Source organism: Drosophila albomicans, chromosome 2R (genome assembly GCF_009650485.2).
Source record: "Drosophila albomicans strain 15112-1751.03 chromosome 2R, ASM965048v2, whole genome shotgun sequence".
NCBI lineage: Eukaryota > Metazoa > Arthropoda > Insecta > Diptera > Drosophilidae > Drosophila > Drosophila albomicans.
The window spans coordinates 33875516-33892489 of NC_047631.2; the positions used below are offsets into that span (position 1 = coordinate 33875516).

Here is a 16974-nt window from a genome sequence, read left to right on the forward strand (position 1 = left end):
TGCTTGCAGGCTGCCGTCTGTAAGCGCATGCATTTGGCAAGGACTACGTTAAGCGTTTGGGAGCAATGCTTCGGAAAGATATTCTCATGCAGCTGATGCATAAGGTAAACCAGAATCTGTCTGCGAGTCGAAGACAGCAGACGTTGCTCGTTGCTCGTTGCCAGTTGCCACATTGTTTGCTATGCAAAAGCATCTGCCACACACATAACGATGACATCGTTTGGAGTCCGCTTACACCTGGTTGGCTGCACGCCCTAAAGCTAAGCCAATTCCCCTCCCTTTCCATCCCTCTCTAATCACATTTGCTGGCAATTATGCCACACAGCCTTGATCATGGGTCGTATGCGCAATTTGACAACCACACTTGCCTCCATTATTCTACCATTTGCAGAATCTATGGCAACGAGACCTTCCCCCTCCACTTGGACCACGGTCGTGGCTTTGGCCGTCCCTTCCACGATGAGCTCTCCATTCTGGCGCCTGTTCTGCAATGCTGCCTGATACGCAAGACGACGCTCACCAAGCTGCTGGAGTGAGTAAACATAATAAAGATGTTTGCCTTAGGTGATAAACCAACTATTTGTTGTTCTTGTTGTTTCTTATTCTTATTCAGATTCCACAATGGACCCAAGCCGCTCTCACAGGTAATGGGCGAATCGCTGAGCAATGATCCAGTCAGCCCGGTGCTGTGGCAACCGCATCTCGAGGCGCTCGATCGACGAGTTGGCATCATACTGCAAAGCATACGGGATTGCATCAAGCGGAATCCGCCCGGCGAACTCGATGCATCCGAGACGGATTTGTCGTCATAGCGCTAAGCACAGAGTTTAGAGTCTAAAGTTAGCTATTAGTTGAGTGTGTCTTGTGTACTGTCTAGAAGTAAGCGTTGACGAAGACCTTTGTAAAAGGTCGCGCTGCCCAGCGATATCCTTGCACATACCAAAAACAGAAAACAGAAAAGAAAGCGAAGCATGGAAAACAATAAGGGAAACAAGCAAACAAATCATTGTTGTACTATATCTTGTGTGCATTTTCTTCTGAGCAGCTAAAAATCGTGTAGTTAGAACAATAATCTACTCACCTACACACACACACACTTACACACACGACAGTGGGTGCCAAAAGCAGAACTTGAATTGATACAAAAAAAGTGTAAACTAAAAAACTAAATCATGCATTGCACTCGAGTGAAACTTCTTCAAAAGACTATATAACAAAAAAACAACTATTTGCTAAATATTTATTTATAATTGTTTCATACATTTTACAACAAAACAACAACAAACATGTATATTTATAATATGTAAATTTAATGCATAATACTTCCCTTCCCTTCCCTTAACCCTTCCCCACAACCCTCAAGTTGCAAATTTAGTTGATAAGAGATACTAAACTATATCGATCGATATCAGACGTGTAGCTTTATCAGAATGCGTACCACGGCACTCTTCCTGAGAGTTGAGAGTCATGTTGTGTTTATTATTTGTCTTATTAGTTAGTTGAATTAGTTCCAGCGTGAAAAAGATGTACTTCAAGAGTTATCAAACTACTGTTAACAATTACCATTAATTACTATAGTTAATTTCGTTTCGTTTTTACAAAGTAATGTACATTTTTGAATCGTACCTAATGTAGTTGAATCTGACGCAATGCCACGCATTGCACTTTGTTTGTTGGCCAATCACAGAGAGAGAGCATACTATAAAAAACATAAAACAATGTAACAAAGCAAAAACAAAAACAAAAACAATAACATACACAAAAACAAAAACAAAATGCAAAAATGTTAGAAGTAGCAACAATTTTAGTGAAAATTTCAGAAACATTGAATAAAAAATACCAAAGAAATGCAACGAGATCTTTTATTTACTAATCAATGGAATTTGGGTCATAACTTTAGCATATCCTGCCGAAGGACCTCAGGATTGAGTTTACTGCACTCAGGATGTCAAACTCTATCGATTTGCATCAAAACATTTTGGGGTCATCTAAGGATCCAAAACTTGGAAAATTTCGCTAAGAAACGGGTTAAAATCACAAATTCCTGAATAACTCGAGAACCGAAAGGACGATTTGGATGTCCTTTGGCAGGATGATAGCCCTTGATGATCGGTTTAGTTTGACATATCACTCGACAGGATACGCAAGGACATTACCGAGATATAGCTAATTTTTTATTTGAAAAAATGTCCTTTTATCGCTGCTCCTGTAAGGATTTTCGTCCTTTTTCCAACGTCATTCGACTTCGTTTGCCAAAAGATAACCAGTGACCAAAGGACATCCCAATCGTCCTTGAAATGGCGGAGTTACGGTGTATTTTCTGATTTTTTGCCAAATTTTCTGTGCTCCCCCTGTAAAAAATTTTTGGTTGAATTTTTCACCAAATTTTAATTATCCTTGAATGCAGATCGATAGTCCTGGCTCCTGTGAGGTCAAAAACGAAAGTCCTTTTTGAATTTGTAAGGATACAAATGCGGTAGAGCTAAAATAAGAAGGTCCTTTGACGTATTTAGCTCATAACTTGCCGCAGGACATCGGGATAAGTTTTGCTGGAATCAGGACAACGAACTCTATCGATTTGCATCAAAACATTATGGGGTCATCTAAGAATCCAACACTTAAAAAATTTGAGTTCCGCGTCGCTAAGAAACTGGTCAAAATCACAAATTCCTGAATATCTCGAGAACGGAAAGAACGATTTGGATGTCCTTTGGCAGGATGATAGTCAATGATGAGAGGTTTAGTTTGACATATTACTCGACAGGATACGCAAGGACATTACCGAGATATAGCTAATTTTTTATTTGAAAAAATGTCCTTTTATCTCAGCTCCTGTAAGGATTTTCGTCCTTTTTCCAACGTCATTCAATTTCGTTTGACAAAAGACATCCGGTGGCCAAAGGACATCGCAATCGTCCTTGAAATGGCGGAGTTACGGTGTATTTTCTGATTTTTTGACAAATTTCCTGTGCTCCCCCCTGTAAAAAATTTTGGTTTAAATTTTTGACAAAATGTTCATTATCCTTGAATGCAGATCTATAGTCCTGGCTCCTGTGAGCTTAATAACGAAGGTCCTTTTCAAATTTGAAAGGATACAAAAGCGGTAGACCAAAAAGAAGAATGTCCTTTGACGAATTTCGCTTATAATTTTGGCATATCCTGCCGCAGGACATAGGGATAAGTATTGGTGGATTATATTTTAATACCTACATCAATTATAGATAATATTTTTTAATACATAGAAGTCATCCACATATTTAACACTTACATAAAGTTCACGAAAACTTGTCTATTTACAGGATTATGTGATTGTCCTTTGGTCACAACATTCTCTTTCTAAGGATCAGTGTAAATTGTGAGAATCTTAAAGTTTGTTTATCTCAGTTAGCAATTACACATTATTTACATTATTAACATAATAAGAATTATTCTCCAATAAACTGCAGCAAGGATCTGCGTTTCTTGATCCTTACACAGAGAATATTTCTTAAGGCATAAAGCATTTCCATAATCCTTGAACTGGCCAAACATTCACAATTTCGTTATTTCTTAGTTTAATCTATATATAAGCAAATATAAATATTAAGCTATGTGAATTTTCTCAGTTATTGACAGCTTTGTCCCACTGTACACGGTCATCAGATCGCCGCTCTCGCTCAGCTGATAGAACAATCGTTTCTCTTGTGCTCTGCTGGAGACTCGACAGGGAACTTCTCCCATTTGTTGCCAGCTGTTTAGTGTTTTTTTGTCGCCGCTCCCAGCAAGTTGTGTTGCTTTGCGCTCTCTTCGTCAATTAGTATCCAAATCTGTGAGTTGTTTTTTTGTGTTCTGTTGTTGTTCTTTTTTTTGACTGAAACGAATTTGATATTATTAAATAAATCAGTTTGGTTTGAAGTGAAGTGCAAATTGTGGTTGTGGTTGTTATTGTCAGCGGAATGTGGCAAAGGTTTATTTATATTCCTCTCTCAAAAACAAAGCACGTGTTGCTCTTGTCGCTGATTATGTGATTGCAAGTGAAAAGCAATGGAAAAGTCGGTCGTCGAACTGATAATCGAAAGTTAATAGTTAACAAAAACAAAAACACGTGTGATTGATTCGCTTTGGCGTCTAGAAGGTTGTCGTTCAATTGATGTTTGTTTGAGTTTGTAATTTGCTATCAATAAATAAAGTGAATTGCACTCGATTCGGATTTATCTGTAAATGTTTACGTGTTCTTTAGATGTGGTCAAGGCAAACTGACGACCACGTCAGGCCAAGCTTATCAATTTCATGAATGATAATGCAAATGAATGTACTTTAATTGCCATTTGCCGTTTGCCTTTAGCAGTTTGTCGTCACTCCTCAGTTGTCAGTCGTTTGTCGTTTGCTATATAAGGAGCAAGAAGGCTAGACACCGCCCAAAACAGGAATAGAGTGCAAGTCAAGTCAAGTTGGCATCTATCATTTATGCAAATTCGAAATCAACTCGATTTGCTGCCCAGCTCATTCAATACCCAGAGTACATAACATACATACACAGTAAGAAAAAAGGTGCTAAAATTAATAATAAAATCTTGAGTCAAGATTGTTTCCATGTCAAAATTGAACCACGAAAGTTTATTCTAAAATCTAACCCGACTAGAGTTTGAACCCAAGACTAACGATTACAAGAACAAAGATTTGCGGCATCTCTACTTACTAAGCTAACAACAGCAAAATTTGGGTTCTAATTTTAAAGAAAGGGAATTCTGACCCTTTAGGAAACAACAACAAAATTATTTTACTTTAAGATCAAAAAATTCTTGAATCAAGATTGTAATCTTCTTTTCAATCTAGAATAAAACATTCTTCAATCAAGTTTATAATCTCACAATAAGATGTTTTAAATCTTAAAATGTAAAAATCTTGATTTAAGATTGTTTCAACTCAATAATCTTATTTCAAGATCTTTCTTTTAAAAATCGAATACATCTTAAATCAAGATTTGAAATCAAGGTTTCTTCAAAAAATCTTAATCTTTTTAATCTCACAATAAGATGTTATTAATCTTAAAATGTAAAAATCTTGTTTTAAGATTATTTCAATCCTAAAGTCTTATTTCAAGCTCTGTCTTTTTAAGATTGAAAACATCTTAAATTAAGATTTGAAATCAAGAATTTTTCAAAATATCTTTTCTTAAGATTGTAAAATCAGGAATTTTGTAATCTAGGTTCTGGTTTCTCTCTGTGTAAACGTATAGCTAACTTCCGCATTCCTCTCTACCCACAAAATCCCTAACACAGTCAGTGCATAATGTCTACGACCGTTGTTGACCTACGCTCGGACACTGTCAGCCAGCCGACGGCTGAGATGCGGGCACGCATGGCTGAGGCTGTAGTGGGTGACGATGTGTATGGCGAGGATCCGACTGTCACCGAACTGGAGACGAGAACGGCGGCCATTTTCGGCAAGGAGGCGGGCCTCTTTGTGCCCAGCGGCACCATGGGAAATCTACTGGCGGGTAAGTAAGGCACGACGTGCACATAAATAACATCGAGCACAGAAGAGGCTCGATGTGAGCTCTGAATCTTTAATAAGGACTCTGCTCGGACTCTCGAGTTTAAACTCTAGCTGTGTTTGGGGTGTGGGCTCCTATCTCGCTAATGTTTATTGGCTTTGAGCGCGCCTTGTGATGGGAAAACAAAAACAAAAACGAGCGAATGAAAATGAAAAAAGAACTCGACTCGTATCATGCATCAGGCTCATAATCGTAAAGGTTAAGGGCGACCATATACATAACATTAATTTTTATTTTTATGTACTTAAATATTGGACGTGCTGCCCTGCCAGCTATGCAATCCAGAGCGAGTCCATTGTGAAGTCAGCTTCGTGACAATTTATGCGCTCGCTCAAATTAATATTTCTAATGGAATTTTCATTTTATGAAAAGTGAAAATGCACTAAGTACTATAGTACTTTCTTGCCTCATAACTTCACCTGCAACTGGTTTTCCCCCCTCTTTTCTCTTCCTTCTTTACAGTTATGGTTCATTGCCATCGACGTGGCGCAGAAGCTATTGTTGGGGATTTATCGCACATCTTTCTGTATGAACAAGGTAAACACTCACCAATAATTCCGAGTACTTTTTAACTGCAACACTTCCTCCCTCTCTTAGGTGGCGCCTCACACTTGGCTGGCGTCCAATTAGCCACGATTAGAAATCAGCCGGACGGCACTTTTAGTCTGCAGGAGCTGCGCCACAAGATACGCAACTACAAGGACTGCCACGAGCCAATCACCTCGCTCGTTGTCGTGGAGAACACCCACAACATCTGCGGTGGCAAGGTGATTCCCCTCGCCTATCTCGATGAGCTGGCGGCTTTGGTCCGTGAACCTGGTGTGGGCACCACTCGAATTGCCCTTCACATGGATGGCGCGAGAGTTTTCAACGCGGCCGCAGCTTTGGGCGTCAGCGTGGAGCGCATCACTCGTGATTTTGACTCGGTGTCCGTTTGCCTCAGCAAGGGCTTGTCAGCGCCCGTGGGATCTGTTTTGGTGGGCTCTGAGGATTTCATTGCAGAGTGAGTAATCGTTGTTCGCTGTTCATCGTTCGTCGTTGCTATCGTTCCCTGGTCTCATCTATTTCATCTCTGTCTGAAGAGCTCATCGTCTGCGCAAAGCTTTGGGAGGTGGCATGCGGCAAGCGGGCATATTGGCTGCCGCTGGCCTCGTGGCATTGGAGCAGGTTGTGCCGCTGCTGGGGAAGGACCATGAGCGTACTAAGCGCATCGCAGAAGGTAATTCGCTCGACTGTGTTTCAGTGTTTTATCAATTCATCTGGCTAATTTCCGACAGGCGTGGATAAGCTGCGTAGTCCGAATATCGTTGTTGACATACCTTCTGTGCAGAGCAATATTCTGCTGCTGCAGATCAAGCAACCCAAGCTCGCTGCCGATGAGTTTGCCAAGCGTCTGGCCATCATCGAGCCCGAGGAGATCGCAGCCGGAGTGACGGACAAACAGGGAGCGGGAATTGTCCTCAAAGCCAGCGCTAGAGATTGGGAATTTATGCGCTTGGTGCTCTATCACCAGGTGGATGATGAGCAGGTGGAATTGGCCATTAAGAAGCTGACTTATGTCATCAAACAGTACGATGCACGCTGGCCTTAAAAACCCTGCCAAAGAGGGAAGAGTAGATGATAAGTGAACTGAGGTACGAAAAAGTACTGCCAAGAACAAACATAATTTTATGTATAATTATTAGATTATGTTTTTTGTCTGTTGTCGAGCATTTAATTAAAGAGCCAAGCGAAAGCGAAAACTGGCATAATTTATATTAGTGCTTCTCGAGTGGATCGAAGCACAGCGTTTACATTCGCGCATGAGTGCATCCAATCACAGGACAAGCGAGCCTCACAGAAGCCTGCTGATGGACTGATGTTGTCGGCGTCGTTGTGTATGCGTCAGTCTCTGTCTGCATGAATGCCCCACTGAATGAAGTAATAAAATTATTTTTAAAAAATCATTGTCAATTTTGCGATGCTCATCGATTTAAAAGCAAGAGCAGAGCAGAGCAAAGCAGAGCGAAGCCGAGCATCCTCGGTAAAGCTCCATCTCCTTTTTGCCGATGGCCGATTGTGATTTATAAGCAAACTTATCGCGTTGATGTGGCAAGGAATCTGCTCAACGTGATTGCGACAGAGAGAGGAGTAGAGAGAGAGAGAGAGAGGGGGGAATGACAACAGTGGAGCAAATCGAGCAACATATAATAGATTTGAGTACTCGCATTTTGGCTGACTGAACTGTATCAAAGAGGGGCAGCAAAATGCCTTTTGTGCTGCTCTCTTTGCATTGAAATGTTATATTTTGTGAATTATGCCGAGATGGAATTCAATTAGAGAAGTTGCTGAAGCATTTGATAAATTGAAATTGAATTGCCTGTTTGAAGGTCGCATCGCCAGTCCATGCTGTAAATGTAGATGTCCGTGTCTCTGCGGGCGATTAATGTGCCATCATCCCATTTGGATGTGGGTGGAGTAGGAAGGCAATAATGCGAATTGTAAAATCGGAGAATGAGCATCATTTGCCAAAACTTTCGGAGGCTTTTCGGTTTGATTAAAACTTTAAATTCTTTACAAAATTAAATGGCATTCCATTTGGGGCAATTGCTCTGAATACATAATGAGAACACAGCCCAAAAGTATGCTTTAAATTTCCTCGCTCATGCGAAGTTCGAAAAACGAATGCACCTAAAAGTATGCAGCACTTGCTGCTTAACAATGCAACAATTAAAGTTCACATCTCTCCGCCGAAAGCCGAAAGCACACACGCAAGCTTCCACAACTCGTTGGAGAGAACAAGAGCGAGAACGAGAACAGCGTGTGTCTAAAAATAGCCCGCAGACATGCGACGCTGACGCTGTCGTCGACGTCGACGCTGAGGCGCGAAAACTCGTGTTTTTGTTGTTATTCTTATTTTCGTTGCGCTTATCGTTCTAAAAATAATTTAAAGTTTAATTCATTTTACGTTCGCAGTTAAAGCCAGCCCTTTGGCAACCTTGGTTCAACATGTCAGGATGGCCGAGCGGTCTAAGGCGCCAGACTCAAGATACATTCTTGCCTTTCATAGAAGGGTCGATGAGCGTTCTGGTCCTCTCTGAGGGCGTGGGTTCGAATCCCACTTCTGACAAATAGTTTTTTGCACTTTTTTAAAATACTCAATGTCTTGTTTTTTATATTTAATGCACGCTGTAATTGCGTGTTATAAACAGTTAATAGCAATTCTAGCTAATTAACATAATTACATAAATAGCCCGGGGTGGTATTTATTTATGCCACACGCACTTAGGATGACTTTTTAACTAAATTAATTTGTTGTAATCAATTATGTAAGTGCGATTGCATTCGATGTAGTTAAAGTTCAAGTAATTTAATTATAAATTTACACGCCTGACACATCCAATTAAACAAAATTACGTGTGCAAAAAGTCTACCTGGATAAATGTGATACCCTTCCCTTAGAGAGGGTCGCATGCGTAGATCATTCACTTGGTCTGACATTTGTTTTAGAGTATTTGGCTAGATAGTTGCGACTTTCTTGTTTGAATGCAAATTTACTCTGTTTAATGGGCTTTCGCTTGCATATATTTAGTGTTTTAGCATTGTGCTATTTTTATGTTATATGAGGAGGGCTTTAACTTTATTGGCAACGCCATTTGGCGGCACGTGCCACAACCTGACAGACTTAATGTGTTTCATATTATAGAAAATACATGATGTATGGGTCGGGTCGGGTCGAAACTAAAACGCAATTCCGTCATTATGGTAAAACTGGCGTGTTACACTTAAATGACAAGAAGTCATGAAATAAAGTCGTAAACTTTGAACTAAACGCGAGGATATCTGCCAAGGACTCGAACTACTCCTATTTCTTTTTTGCTTTTTTTTTTGGCGCTGCATAAATTGAAATTTGCATTAAGTGGCGCGTCAAATGATAATTCAATATCCGGCTATAAAGAAAAAACCGTGTTCCTTCTTCTATTTTTTCCCTTTCTTTCTTCTCCTTGTTTGTTATGTGCTTTCAGCGCTTTTTATGTACGAATTTGATTTGGCTCGAGTCTTGTCTGATATATATAGTATTGTCTGCTGTAATTTAATTAATTGCATGCGCGTAAATAAAGTCAAACAATTTTTGTATTTAATCAACGAGAAAGGATATAAATGAGTCAGAGAGTTAGAGAGCAAAGGCAAAGGCAAAGGCAAAGGCAAGCAAAAAAGCAAAGGAGTGCGAACTGATGGAAGGAAGCAAGGAGAAAGAGGGGGCGAAGAGGGTACTCCAATAAGTCATGCGAACGAAACTCACTTTGAAAATTACACAAATCTACATTATACCATACATATATGGTATGTAAGTATGTGTTTCTCTGTGATGTGGTGGGTGTGTCTGAATGAACATAACGTGATTGCTGCCAATTTCAGAAAGCAACAAATTGATGATGAGCTAATGCCTACAAAGTTATTGGGCAATAATTCAGAGAGGGCCAAAAAAGCATAGAAGAGAAGAGTGGGCGATGTTTAATTAAAGAAATAACAGGGCACATATAATATATACTTAATTATTTGGCAAGAGAAATGCTTCAAGGCTAACAAAATCACACTGCAGAACCTTAAAGCTGCTTAGAAGTATCAGTATAGACAAGTTGTTAGCAGGCTCTGTTGTCCGGTTGTCCGGAAATGCAAACACATTTTGCATTATATCAATATACTATTACATTGAAAATATACCAAATATTAATATACTATTAAAAATATAGCAAATATGACAATCTTGACTGTAGTATAGCAATATACTATTACTTGACAAATATACCAAAATGGTATACTATTACATTGAGAATATACCAAAGTGGTATATTAATATACTATTCAAAGGCTAACAAAATCACACTGAAGAACCGTAAAGCTGCTTAGAAGTATCAGTGTAGACAAGTTGTTAGCAGGCACTGTTGTTCGGGTTGTCCGGAAATGCAAACACATTTTGGCTAATGTACTTGAATGTATCTCAAGCCTCGATGCACTCACTGTGAGCTGTGCTTAAAGCTGCCACTTGCAACGTAAGTAAGACATTAATATACTAGGCTGAGTTTCCGTCTGTCCATCTGAGCCACGCCCCCGCCCCCGTCTGTTCATCACCGTCAAGTCAAGTGGAGGCGAGCAACTGCGTTTGCGTGCTGAGTGTAAATTTGAAGCGCAAAACAAATGAAAACTTCATGACTCGCATCGACTTTGTACTTGCCACACACAGTGCCATTAAATACACGTGCCACATTGCAACTGCTCGCAATAAACGTCTGCTGCTGCTTCTAAAGCCAAGTGGCAAGTGCCTTGCCTCCGCTCTGCACTCGGGGAATGCGGCTGACTCTGCGCATATTTTATGGCAACTTGCAACAGACGGAGGGGGCAACTTAATTAGCTGCTGTTGGCTACGGCAGCGACTTCGATTGCAACTGCAACTGCAACTGCATTGCACCTGACATTTAACATTATTACACGACGCCTGCAACTGCGACCAGTCGAATATATTACAATTCTCGCTTCCCCAATGCGAATGCGAATACGAATGCGAATGAGAGTTGAGCTGCCACAGTCAGTTGCATGACGCGATAAACTCGCTCTTTAAAGTCGCGGCATTTAAGCGGTGTTAACCGTAATGTGCACAACATTCGACGCCACGTTACGAGCTGCACCCAAAAATGGCTGCCCATAAGCCACGCCACCAACTCAGTCAGCCAGCCAAATAGTCAGCCATTGGGCCTCAATAAAAATAAATGCCGGCAACATTTGTGTCTTTGCTCGGTGTTTGGCGTTCAAAAAAGTTGGCGTGTTTCATTGCACTTCTATGCTCGAAGAGGGGGACGGGGAGGAGTGCCATCAAAGGGTTTGTAATCGGACTAAAGTTGAACATTCTATGGGTGCAGCTGCTGACTTACGATGCAAACAAGTTTCGAGCAGCGAGTGAACTGAGCGACTTTAAGCTGTTGTCCTACTTCTACTTCTAGAGCAAATTGCAATTGCCGCGCATCAAAATATTTACTTAACTTCAACAAAATGATATTAATAATAAGTAAGAAATTTACTGTCGAGTGTGCTTGACTATGAAATACTCCCAACTTATTTTTATTTAGCAAAACAGTGTGGTATTATTCATAAAAAATACCGAATTAAAATACAAAAAATACTAAAATATATCAAAGGCTATTTTAGGTATATTAGTGAACTGTTACCTTCAATATATACCAACTATTCAGCATATCAAAATATTATAGCAATTAAAATTTACAAGATATTTGGTATATTGATATAATATTACATTCAAAATATACCGAATGCATTTGGTGTATTAATATACTATTATATTGAAAATATATTATAGTAGTATACCAAATATTGACAAACCTGACTGCATTGTATCAATATACTGTTACATTGAAAATATACCAAATTGGTATATTAATATACTAATCAAAATATGCCAAATATTGACAGTCCTGACTGTAGTATATCAATATACTATTACATTGAAAATATACCAACTCGGTATATTAATATACTATTGCATGTAAAATATACCAAGTACTGACAGCATATCAAAATATTATTATAATTAAAATATACCAGATATTTTGCATATTAATATACTATTACATGCAAAATATATACTATTAATATACTACTAGATTCAAAGTATACCAAATATTGACAAACCTGACTGTATTATGTCAGTATACTATTTCATTAAAAATATACCAAACTGGTATATTAATATATTAATCAAAATATACCAACTATTGACAGTCCTGACTGTGGTATATCAATATACTATTACATTACAAATATACCAAATTGGTATATTAATATACTTTTCAAAATATACCAAATATTTACAGTCCTGTCTGGAGTATATCAATATACTATCACATTTAAAATATACCAAATGGTATATTAATGTACTATTACATTTAAAGTCTACCAAGTATTGACAAACCTCACTGTTGATGCTGATCTAGAATATATATATTACATATGTAATGTAATAGTATATTGATATACCAAGTATAGTAGAAGTATGCATCTTAGATACATTTCCTGCAGTCACAAAGTTAAAACACCTTTCTACCCTATGGATAGCGGGTATAAAAACAAGGAGAGTAAATAACAAACATGCACAAGCGCTGCAGCTATTCGTGTTTGACTAACAGATACCCTCTAACTAGCTTCCCTTCTCCCCTCTTCTCACTCTTGTTATAGGCACGATATCGCAGAGTCGTATTCCTCGAAAAAGCCAACGATAGCTTGAAAAGAAGTTTCATGCACATTTATGTTTATTATTGTATAAATCAAGGGATAAACCTGCACACACACACTACAAATACAAAACAAACAATATATATAAAGTTGTGGCTGGGCTCCCTACTAGGAATTATTTGTAGTTGGGCTCGTTGTCGTTGGTCTATCCAGCCAGACCTTAGCATGCAATGCGAGGCCAAGCACTGGCTAAAGTGAACTACAGCTACATAAATTCATATGCGAAATTGTTGTGATGCATGCTCCTGGCACTATAAAATATATCTGACCAACAACAACAATAACAGCAACAACTTTACAGTCATAGCAATAACAATAACAAAGGGAATAGGAAAGAGGGAGAGAGAAAAGCTATGGCAATAGCATCACATCGCATCGCAGTAAGGCGCAACTTTTTTGCCCAATTCAAAAGTTGCAAATGCAATGCGAGTGTAAAAGTGTGTGTGTGTGTGTTTTGCAGCAGTTCTTGTTTTGTTGTAGTTGCATTTCAATGGCAAAACTTCACCGGACATGCTTCATAGCTCTAATTATACATGCGCCTTCCTAGAAGCGACTTCCTCTTGGACTCGTTGCTGTTGCTGTTTGTATTTTAGCAGCAACTTTACGCTCTTCGCATGGGACAACACGTCGTATGCGCAACTCTCCCTATCCCTCTCCCTCTCCCGAGTATTTTTATGCCCCAGAGCACAAACACATGTAAGTCCTTACACATACATGTGTAGGCAGCAGTCAAGTCAGTGTAAGTTTTTCTTTAGTTTTAACTCCTGAGGTGCTGGTCGAGAAACTTTGCATGTCTGCTTACTAATTCATGGATTGCTATTGCTGCTCGCTCTTTTTTGCTGCCCTCTCTTCCTTCCTCTCTCGCTCTGTCTGATTTGCCCTTTCTCTCTGGCTCACTTTTGATTTGATTAGACCACACAACGACCACAAAACAGCTCGGCTGGCCAGTGAGTAAATTTATATACATTTTGCTAGCATAAAATATGGCATTAAAACTTAATGTGCGACTCTGCGCACGCAAACACAGAAAAAAAACAAAATACATTGAGAAAACAAATGACAAGAAGGAATTGAAATAAACGAAGATTGAATACTCTAAGAAGATATTCTATTCCATCTTAACAATAAAGTTTCTATATTAAAAGACATTTGAAAGTATAAGAACTTATTAAACAGAAGTTTAATGCTTCAATGAAGACTCTTCCATAGTCTCACATTCTTCTCTTCAACTAGTAATAAACTTCCCTGAAAATTGAGTCTACCTATTCAATTCTATTATATTCTGCTACTAAAAACAATAAAGTTTCTGTATGAAACATCATTTGAATCAATTCAATGGTTAAGAACTTATTTTACAAACGAAGAATGAATACAATATGATTCTAATGGTATTCTATTTAAAGAAATATTGAAGTTTCCATAGAAAAATCTTTTAAATCAATTCAATGGTTAAGAACTTATTTTAGAAAAGCATAATATGGATTCCAAATCCAAAATTAATATCTAATCGATAGGCTCAAAATCATTTCTACAGCTCGTAATGAACTTCTCTAAAAATTGAGTCTTTCTATTCTATTCAGTTACTATAAACAATAAAGTTTCTATATAAGAATTTCTTTAATTCAATTCAATGGTTAAATACTTATTTTAGAAACGAAGATTGAATACAATATGATTCTAATGATATTCTTTTTAAAGAACTATTTGAGTTTATCAATAAAATCAATAATTTGAATCAATGAATTGTTTAAGAACTTATTTAAGATAAGCTTAAGATAGAATTCAAATCCAAAATTAAAGACTCTTTCAAAATCTCACATTCTTCTCTACAGCTCGTAATGAACTTCTCTAAAAAATAAACCTACCTTTTCAAAGAGCAATGCAAAAGCAAATGCTTGGGGCGCTGTATGAAGACATTATTGGAATGTGGAATACAAATTGCTGGGCATTGCTTGGCGAACCAAATAACAGGCTGGCTAATAAGCTGGCCTGCCCAGTTGATCACGTGGCCATCCTGATTAACCGTGCCACATTAGCATATTTTTTGTTTTGATTCCCCAACATTTTTTTTATAAATCACTTCATTGACATTTTTTTATGAGGCGGCGAATTGCGCGGCATTTCGGACATTTTAAAACAACAGTAAAGCAACACAAAAAAAAAAGGAGAGGAGGAGGAAAATATGTTTCGGAAAAGTGAAAGAAAAATGTCTGCCTCGAGGGCGTTTGCTAGACTCACAGCTCAGAGCTCACAGTTCACAGCTGAGGATTGACGCGCTGCTTACGTGCCACAGAAACATTTGTCTTGCTGCCGCTTTTTGCGTGTCTTAATTAGCGCCCCCGCACTCCCAGTCTACCTCCCTCCTCTCTGCCACACACACAAGGAAAGCAAACCGCAAGAAAGTTTGCCGACGCAAGTCTAGGCTGGAATTTATGTATTCTAGATAAGGGCTGCCAGATAATGCGAAGAACTCAGCTATTGTCGATGGCGATGCCAAAGATGCTAGCCTTGGATAACACTAGTACACTGGAGTACTCCAAAAGGGGGTACTCCCCATGCTAATGAACTGCGCCGTGTGGCAGCGAATAAACGAGTATACGACGAGTGTGCTCAGAAGTTATTTGACGCTGAAAAACAATGCCACGAAATGCCTGCCAAAGAAATGCTAAAGTTTTCCGCCGAAAAACAAACTTATCGGTTTAGTGGCACATTTTGAGCAATCGAAGAGAGCACACGCAGAGCTCACGAACTTTTCAAAAGGTTAATGCCCAAAATGTGCCAAAGTTTACCCGAAATTTAAGACAACTTCTTTCAAGCAAGCATACAGTTGTGTAAAATCCAAATGTGCCAAGAACAAAGTATTAATTGGCAACATTAGCGATGAAATAGTTGTGAGGAGACAACGAAACTGAATGACAGCATTCAGATATAAGATATGAGAAGATATTAAATAGATAAGGAATTCAAATAACAATCAACTGAGATTTTAAATAGATGCATAACATATATGAACCACACTTTAAAAATCATATTTTCAGAGCAATACGAGTAAATTGAATAGAAGAATATACTATATATACTTCATTTAAAGGAAAAAGAAGTTATGGAAAATGTTAAGTATTACATAATTTAATTTGAGGAATCAGAAATTTACTCGAAAGCCAATTCAACTATAAGTTTTCTTCTATCAATTAAGCTAATACAAATTCTAAATACTTTCATATAGTAACAAAACTTTAAAAGGCAACCTTCTTCTTCTTAATAACTAAAATTATTTTCATTCAAAAGGACAATAAATTCAATAAATGAAGAAATTATGAAAGATGTAAGGAAAAATATTGAGAATTACATGCTTTAATTCCTACAAATGTACTCGAAAGGCAATTCAACTGTGAAAGTTACCTTCTGTCAATAAAGTAAATACCAATTTTATAAAGTTGCCTTTAAAAAATAATAATTTAAAGAGTTTTTTACATGACAATGGAAGAACTTGCATTTAATGAAAAAAGAACTGCTGGACAACAGTTAGAATAAGATGTTTTAATTTGAAAAACCAGAAGTGTTTTCAAAAGTCAATTCAATTTGGAGTTGTTTTCTCGCAGTAAAATATATATCAACTTTTAATAGTTCCTTCTAACATGATTACGTTAAAAGGCATTCTTTCATCTTAATGAACAAAAAGATTTGCTTTTAATATGGCAATACATGTAAAACAATAATTTGCGTTTAAAAAAGTTATGAAAAATGTAAGGAAAAATATTGAGAATTACTCGAAAGGCAATTCAACTGAGAGTGTTGCCTTGCGGCAATAAAGTTAATGCCAATTAGTAAGAGTTGTTTTTAAGAAAAATTCTTATGATACAAGAATTTGCTCTAAACACAAGAACTGTTTTCAAAAGTCAATTCAATTAAGAGTTGTCTTCTAGCAATAAAGTTAATATACATTAATTAAATAGTTCCTTATATCAAAAATACTTTAAAAGGTATTCTCGCATCTGAATAAATAAAAGGTTTTCTTTTAATAAATATAATACAATAATTTGCGTTTAAAAAAGATATGAAAAATGTAAGAAAATTGAGAATTTCATGCTTTAATTCCCCATAACTGTACTCGATAGCCAATTCAACTGTGAGAATTGATTGTATTTTAAAGT

The 16974-nt window shown here is 37.8% G+C and overlaps 2 protein-coding genes and 1 non-coding gene across 7 annotated transcripts in view; all 3 read left to right on the plus strand.

Moving 5' to 3' along the window:
- The window catches only part of LOC117576526 (uncharacterized), a 76625-nt gene extending 74771 nt beyond the window's left edge, over positions 1–1854 (plus strand). Inside the window, exons 13-14 of the mRNA XM_052007183.1 lie at positions 392–532; positions 614–1854. Coding sequence (XP_051863143.1) covers positions 392–532; positions 614–812 — 340 coding nt within the window. The 3' untranslated portion in view covers positions 813–1854. The remainder of the gene's footprint in view (positions 1–391; positions 533–613) is intronic.
- A 1873-nt stretch (positions 1855–3727) lies between these two features.
- Positions 3728–7420, plus strand: LOC117575701 (uncharacterized). 5 transcript variants are annotated; one of them, XM_034260018.2, is made up of 6 exons: positions 3728–3808; positions 5262–5479; positions 5999–6073; positions 6134–6539; positions 6619–6755; positions 6814–7419. In XM_034260018.2, the coding sequence occupies exons 2-6, from the start codon at positions 5272–5274 to the stop codon at positions 7125–7127; spliced, it is 1140 nt and encodes a 379-aa protein (XP_034115909.1). In that variant the 5' UTR covers positions 3728–3808; positions 5262–5271; the 3' UTR covers positions 7128–7419. The 5 variants fall into 5 exon arrangements, with proteins under 5 accessions (XP_034115909.1, XP_034115905.1, XP_034115906.1 ...); XM_034260014.2 differs by having other exon boundaries at positions 3746–3808; positions 5219–5479; positions 6814–7420; XM_034260015.2 differs by lacking the exon at positions 3728–3808 and adding an exon at positions 4339–4530 and having other exon boundaries at positions 5219–5479; positions 6814–7420.
- A 1106-nt stretch (positions 7421–8526) lies between these two features.
- Trnal-caa (transfer RNA leucine (anticodon CAA)) lies at positions 8527–8645 on the plus strand. The gene is made up of 2 exons: positions 8527–8564; positions 8601–8645. It is a non-coding gene; the product is annotated as a tRNA-Leu (tRNA).
- The last annotated feature ends 8329 nt before the right edge of the window (positions 8646–16974 follow it).

Excerpts from the sequence above, each read along its gene's own strand:
- LOC117575701 (XM_034260018.2), top strand. The coding sequence starts at position 5,272 with ATGTCTACGACCGTTGTTGACCTACGCTCGGACACTGTCAGCCAGCCG. Across the intron at positions 6,074-6,133 it reads CATCTTTCTGTATGAACAAG|GTGGCGCCTCACACTTGGCT; the intron begins GTAAACACTCAC and ends TCCCTCTCTTAG. Across the intron at positions 6,540-6,618 it reads TCTGAGGATTTCATTGCAGA|AGCTCATCGTCTGCGCAAAG; the intron begins GTGAGTAATCGT and ends CTCTGTCTGAAG.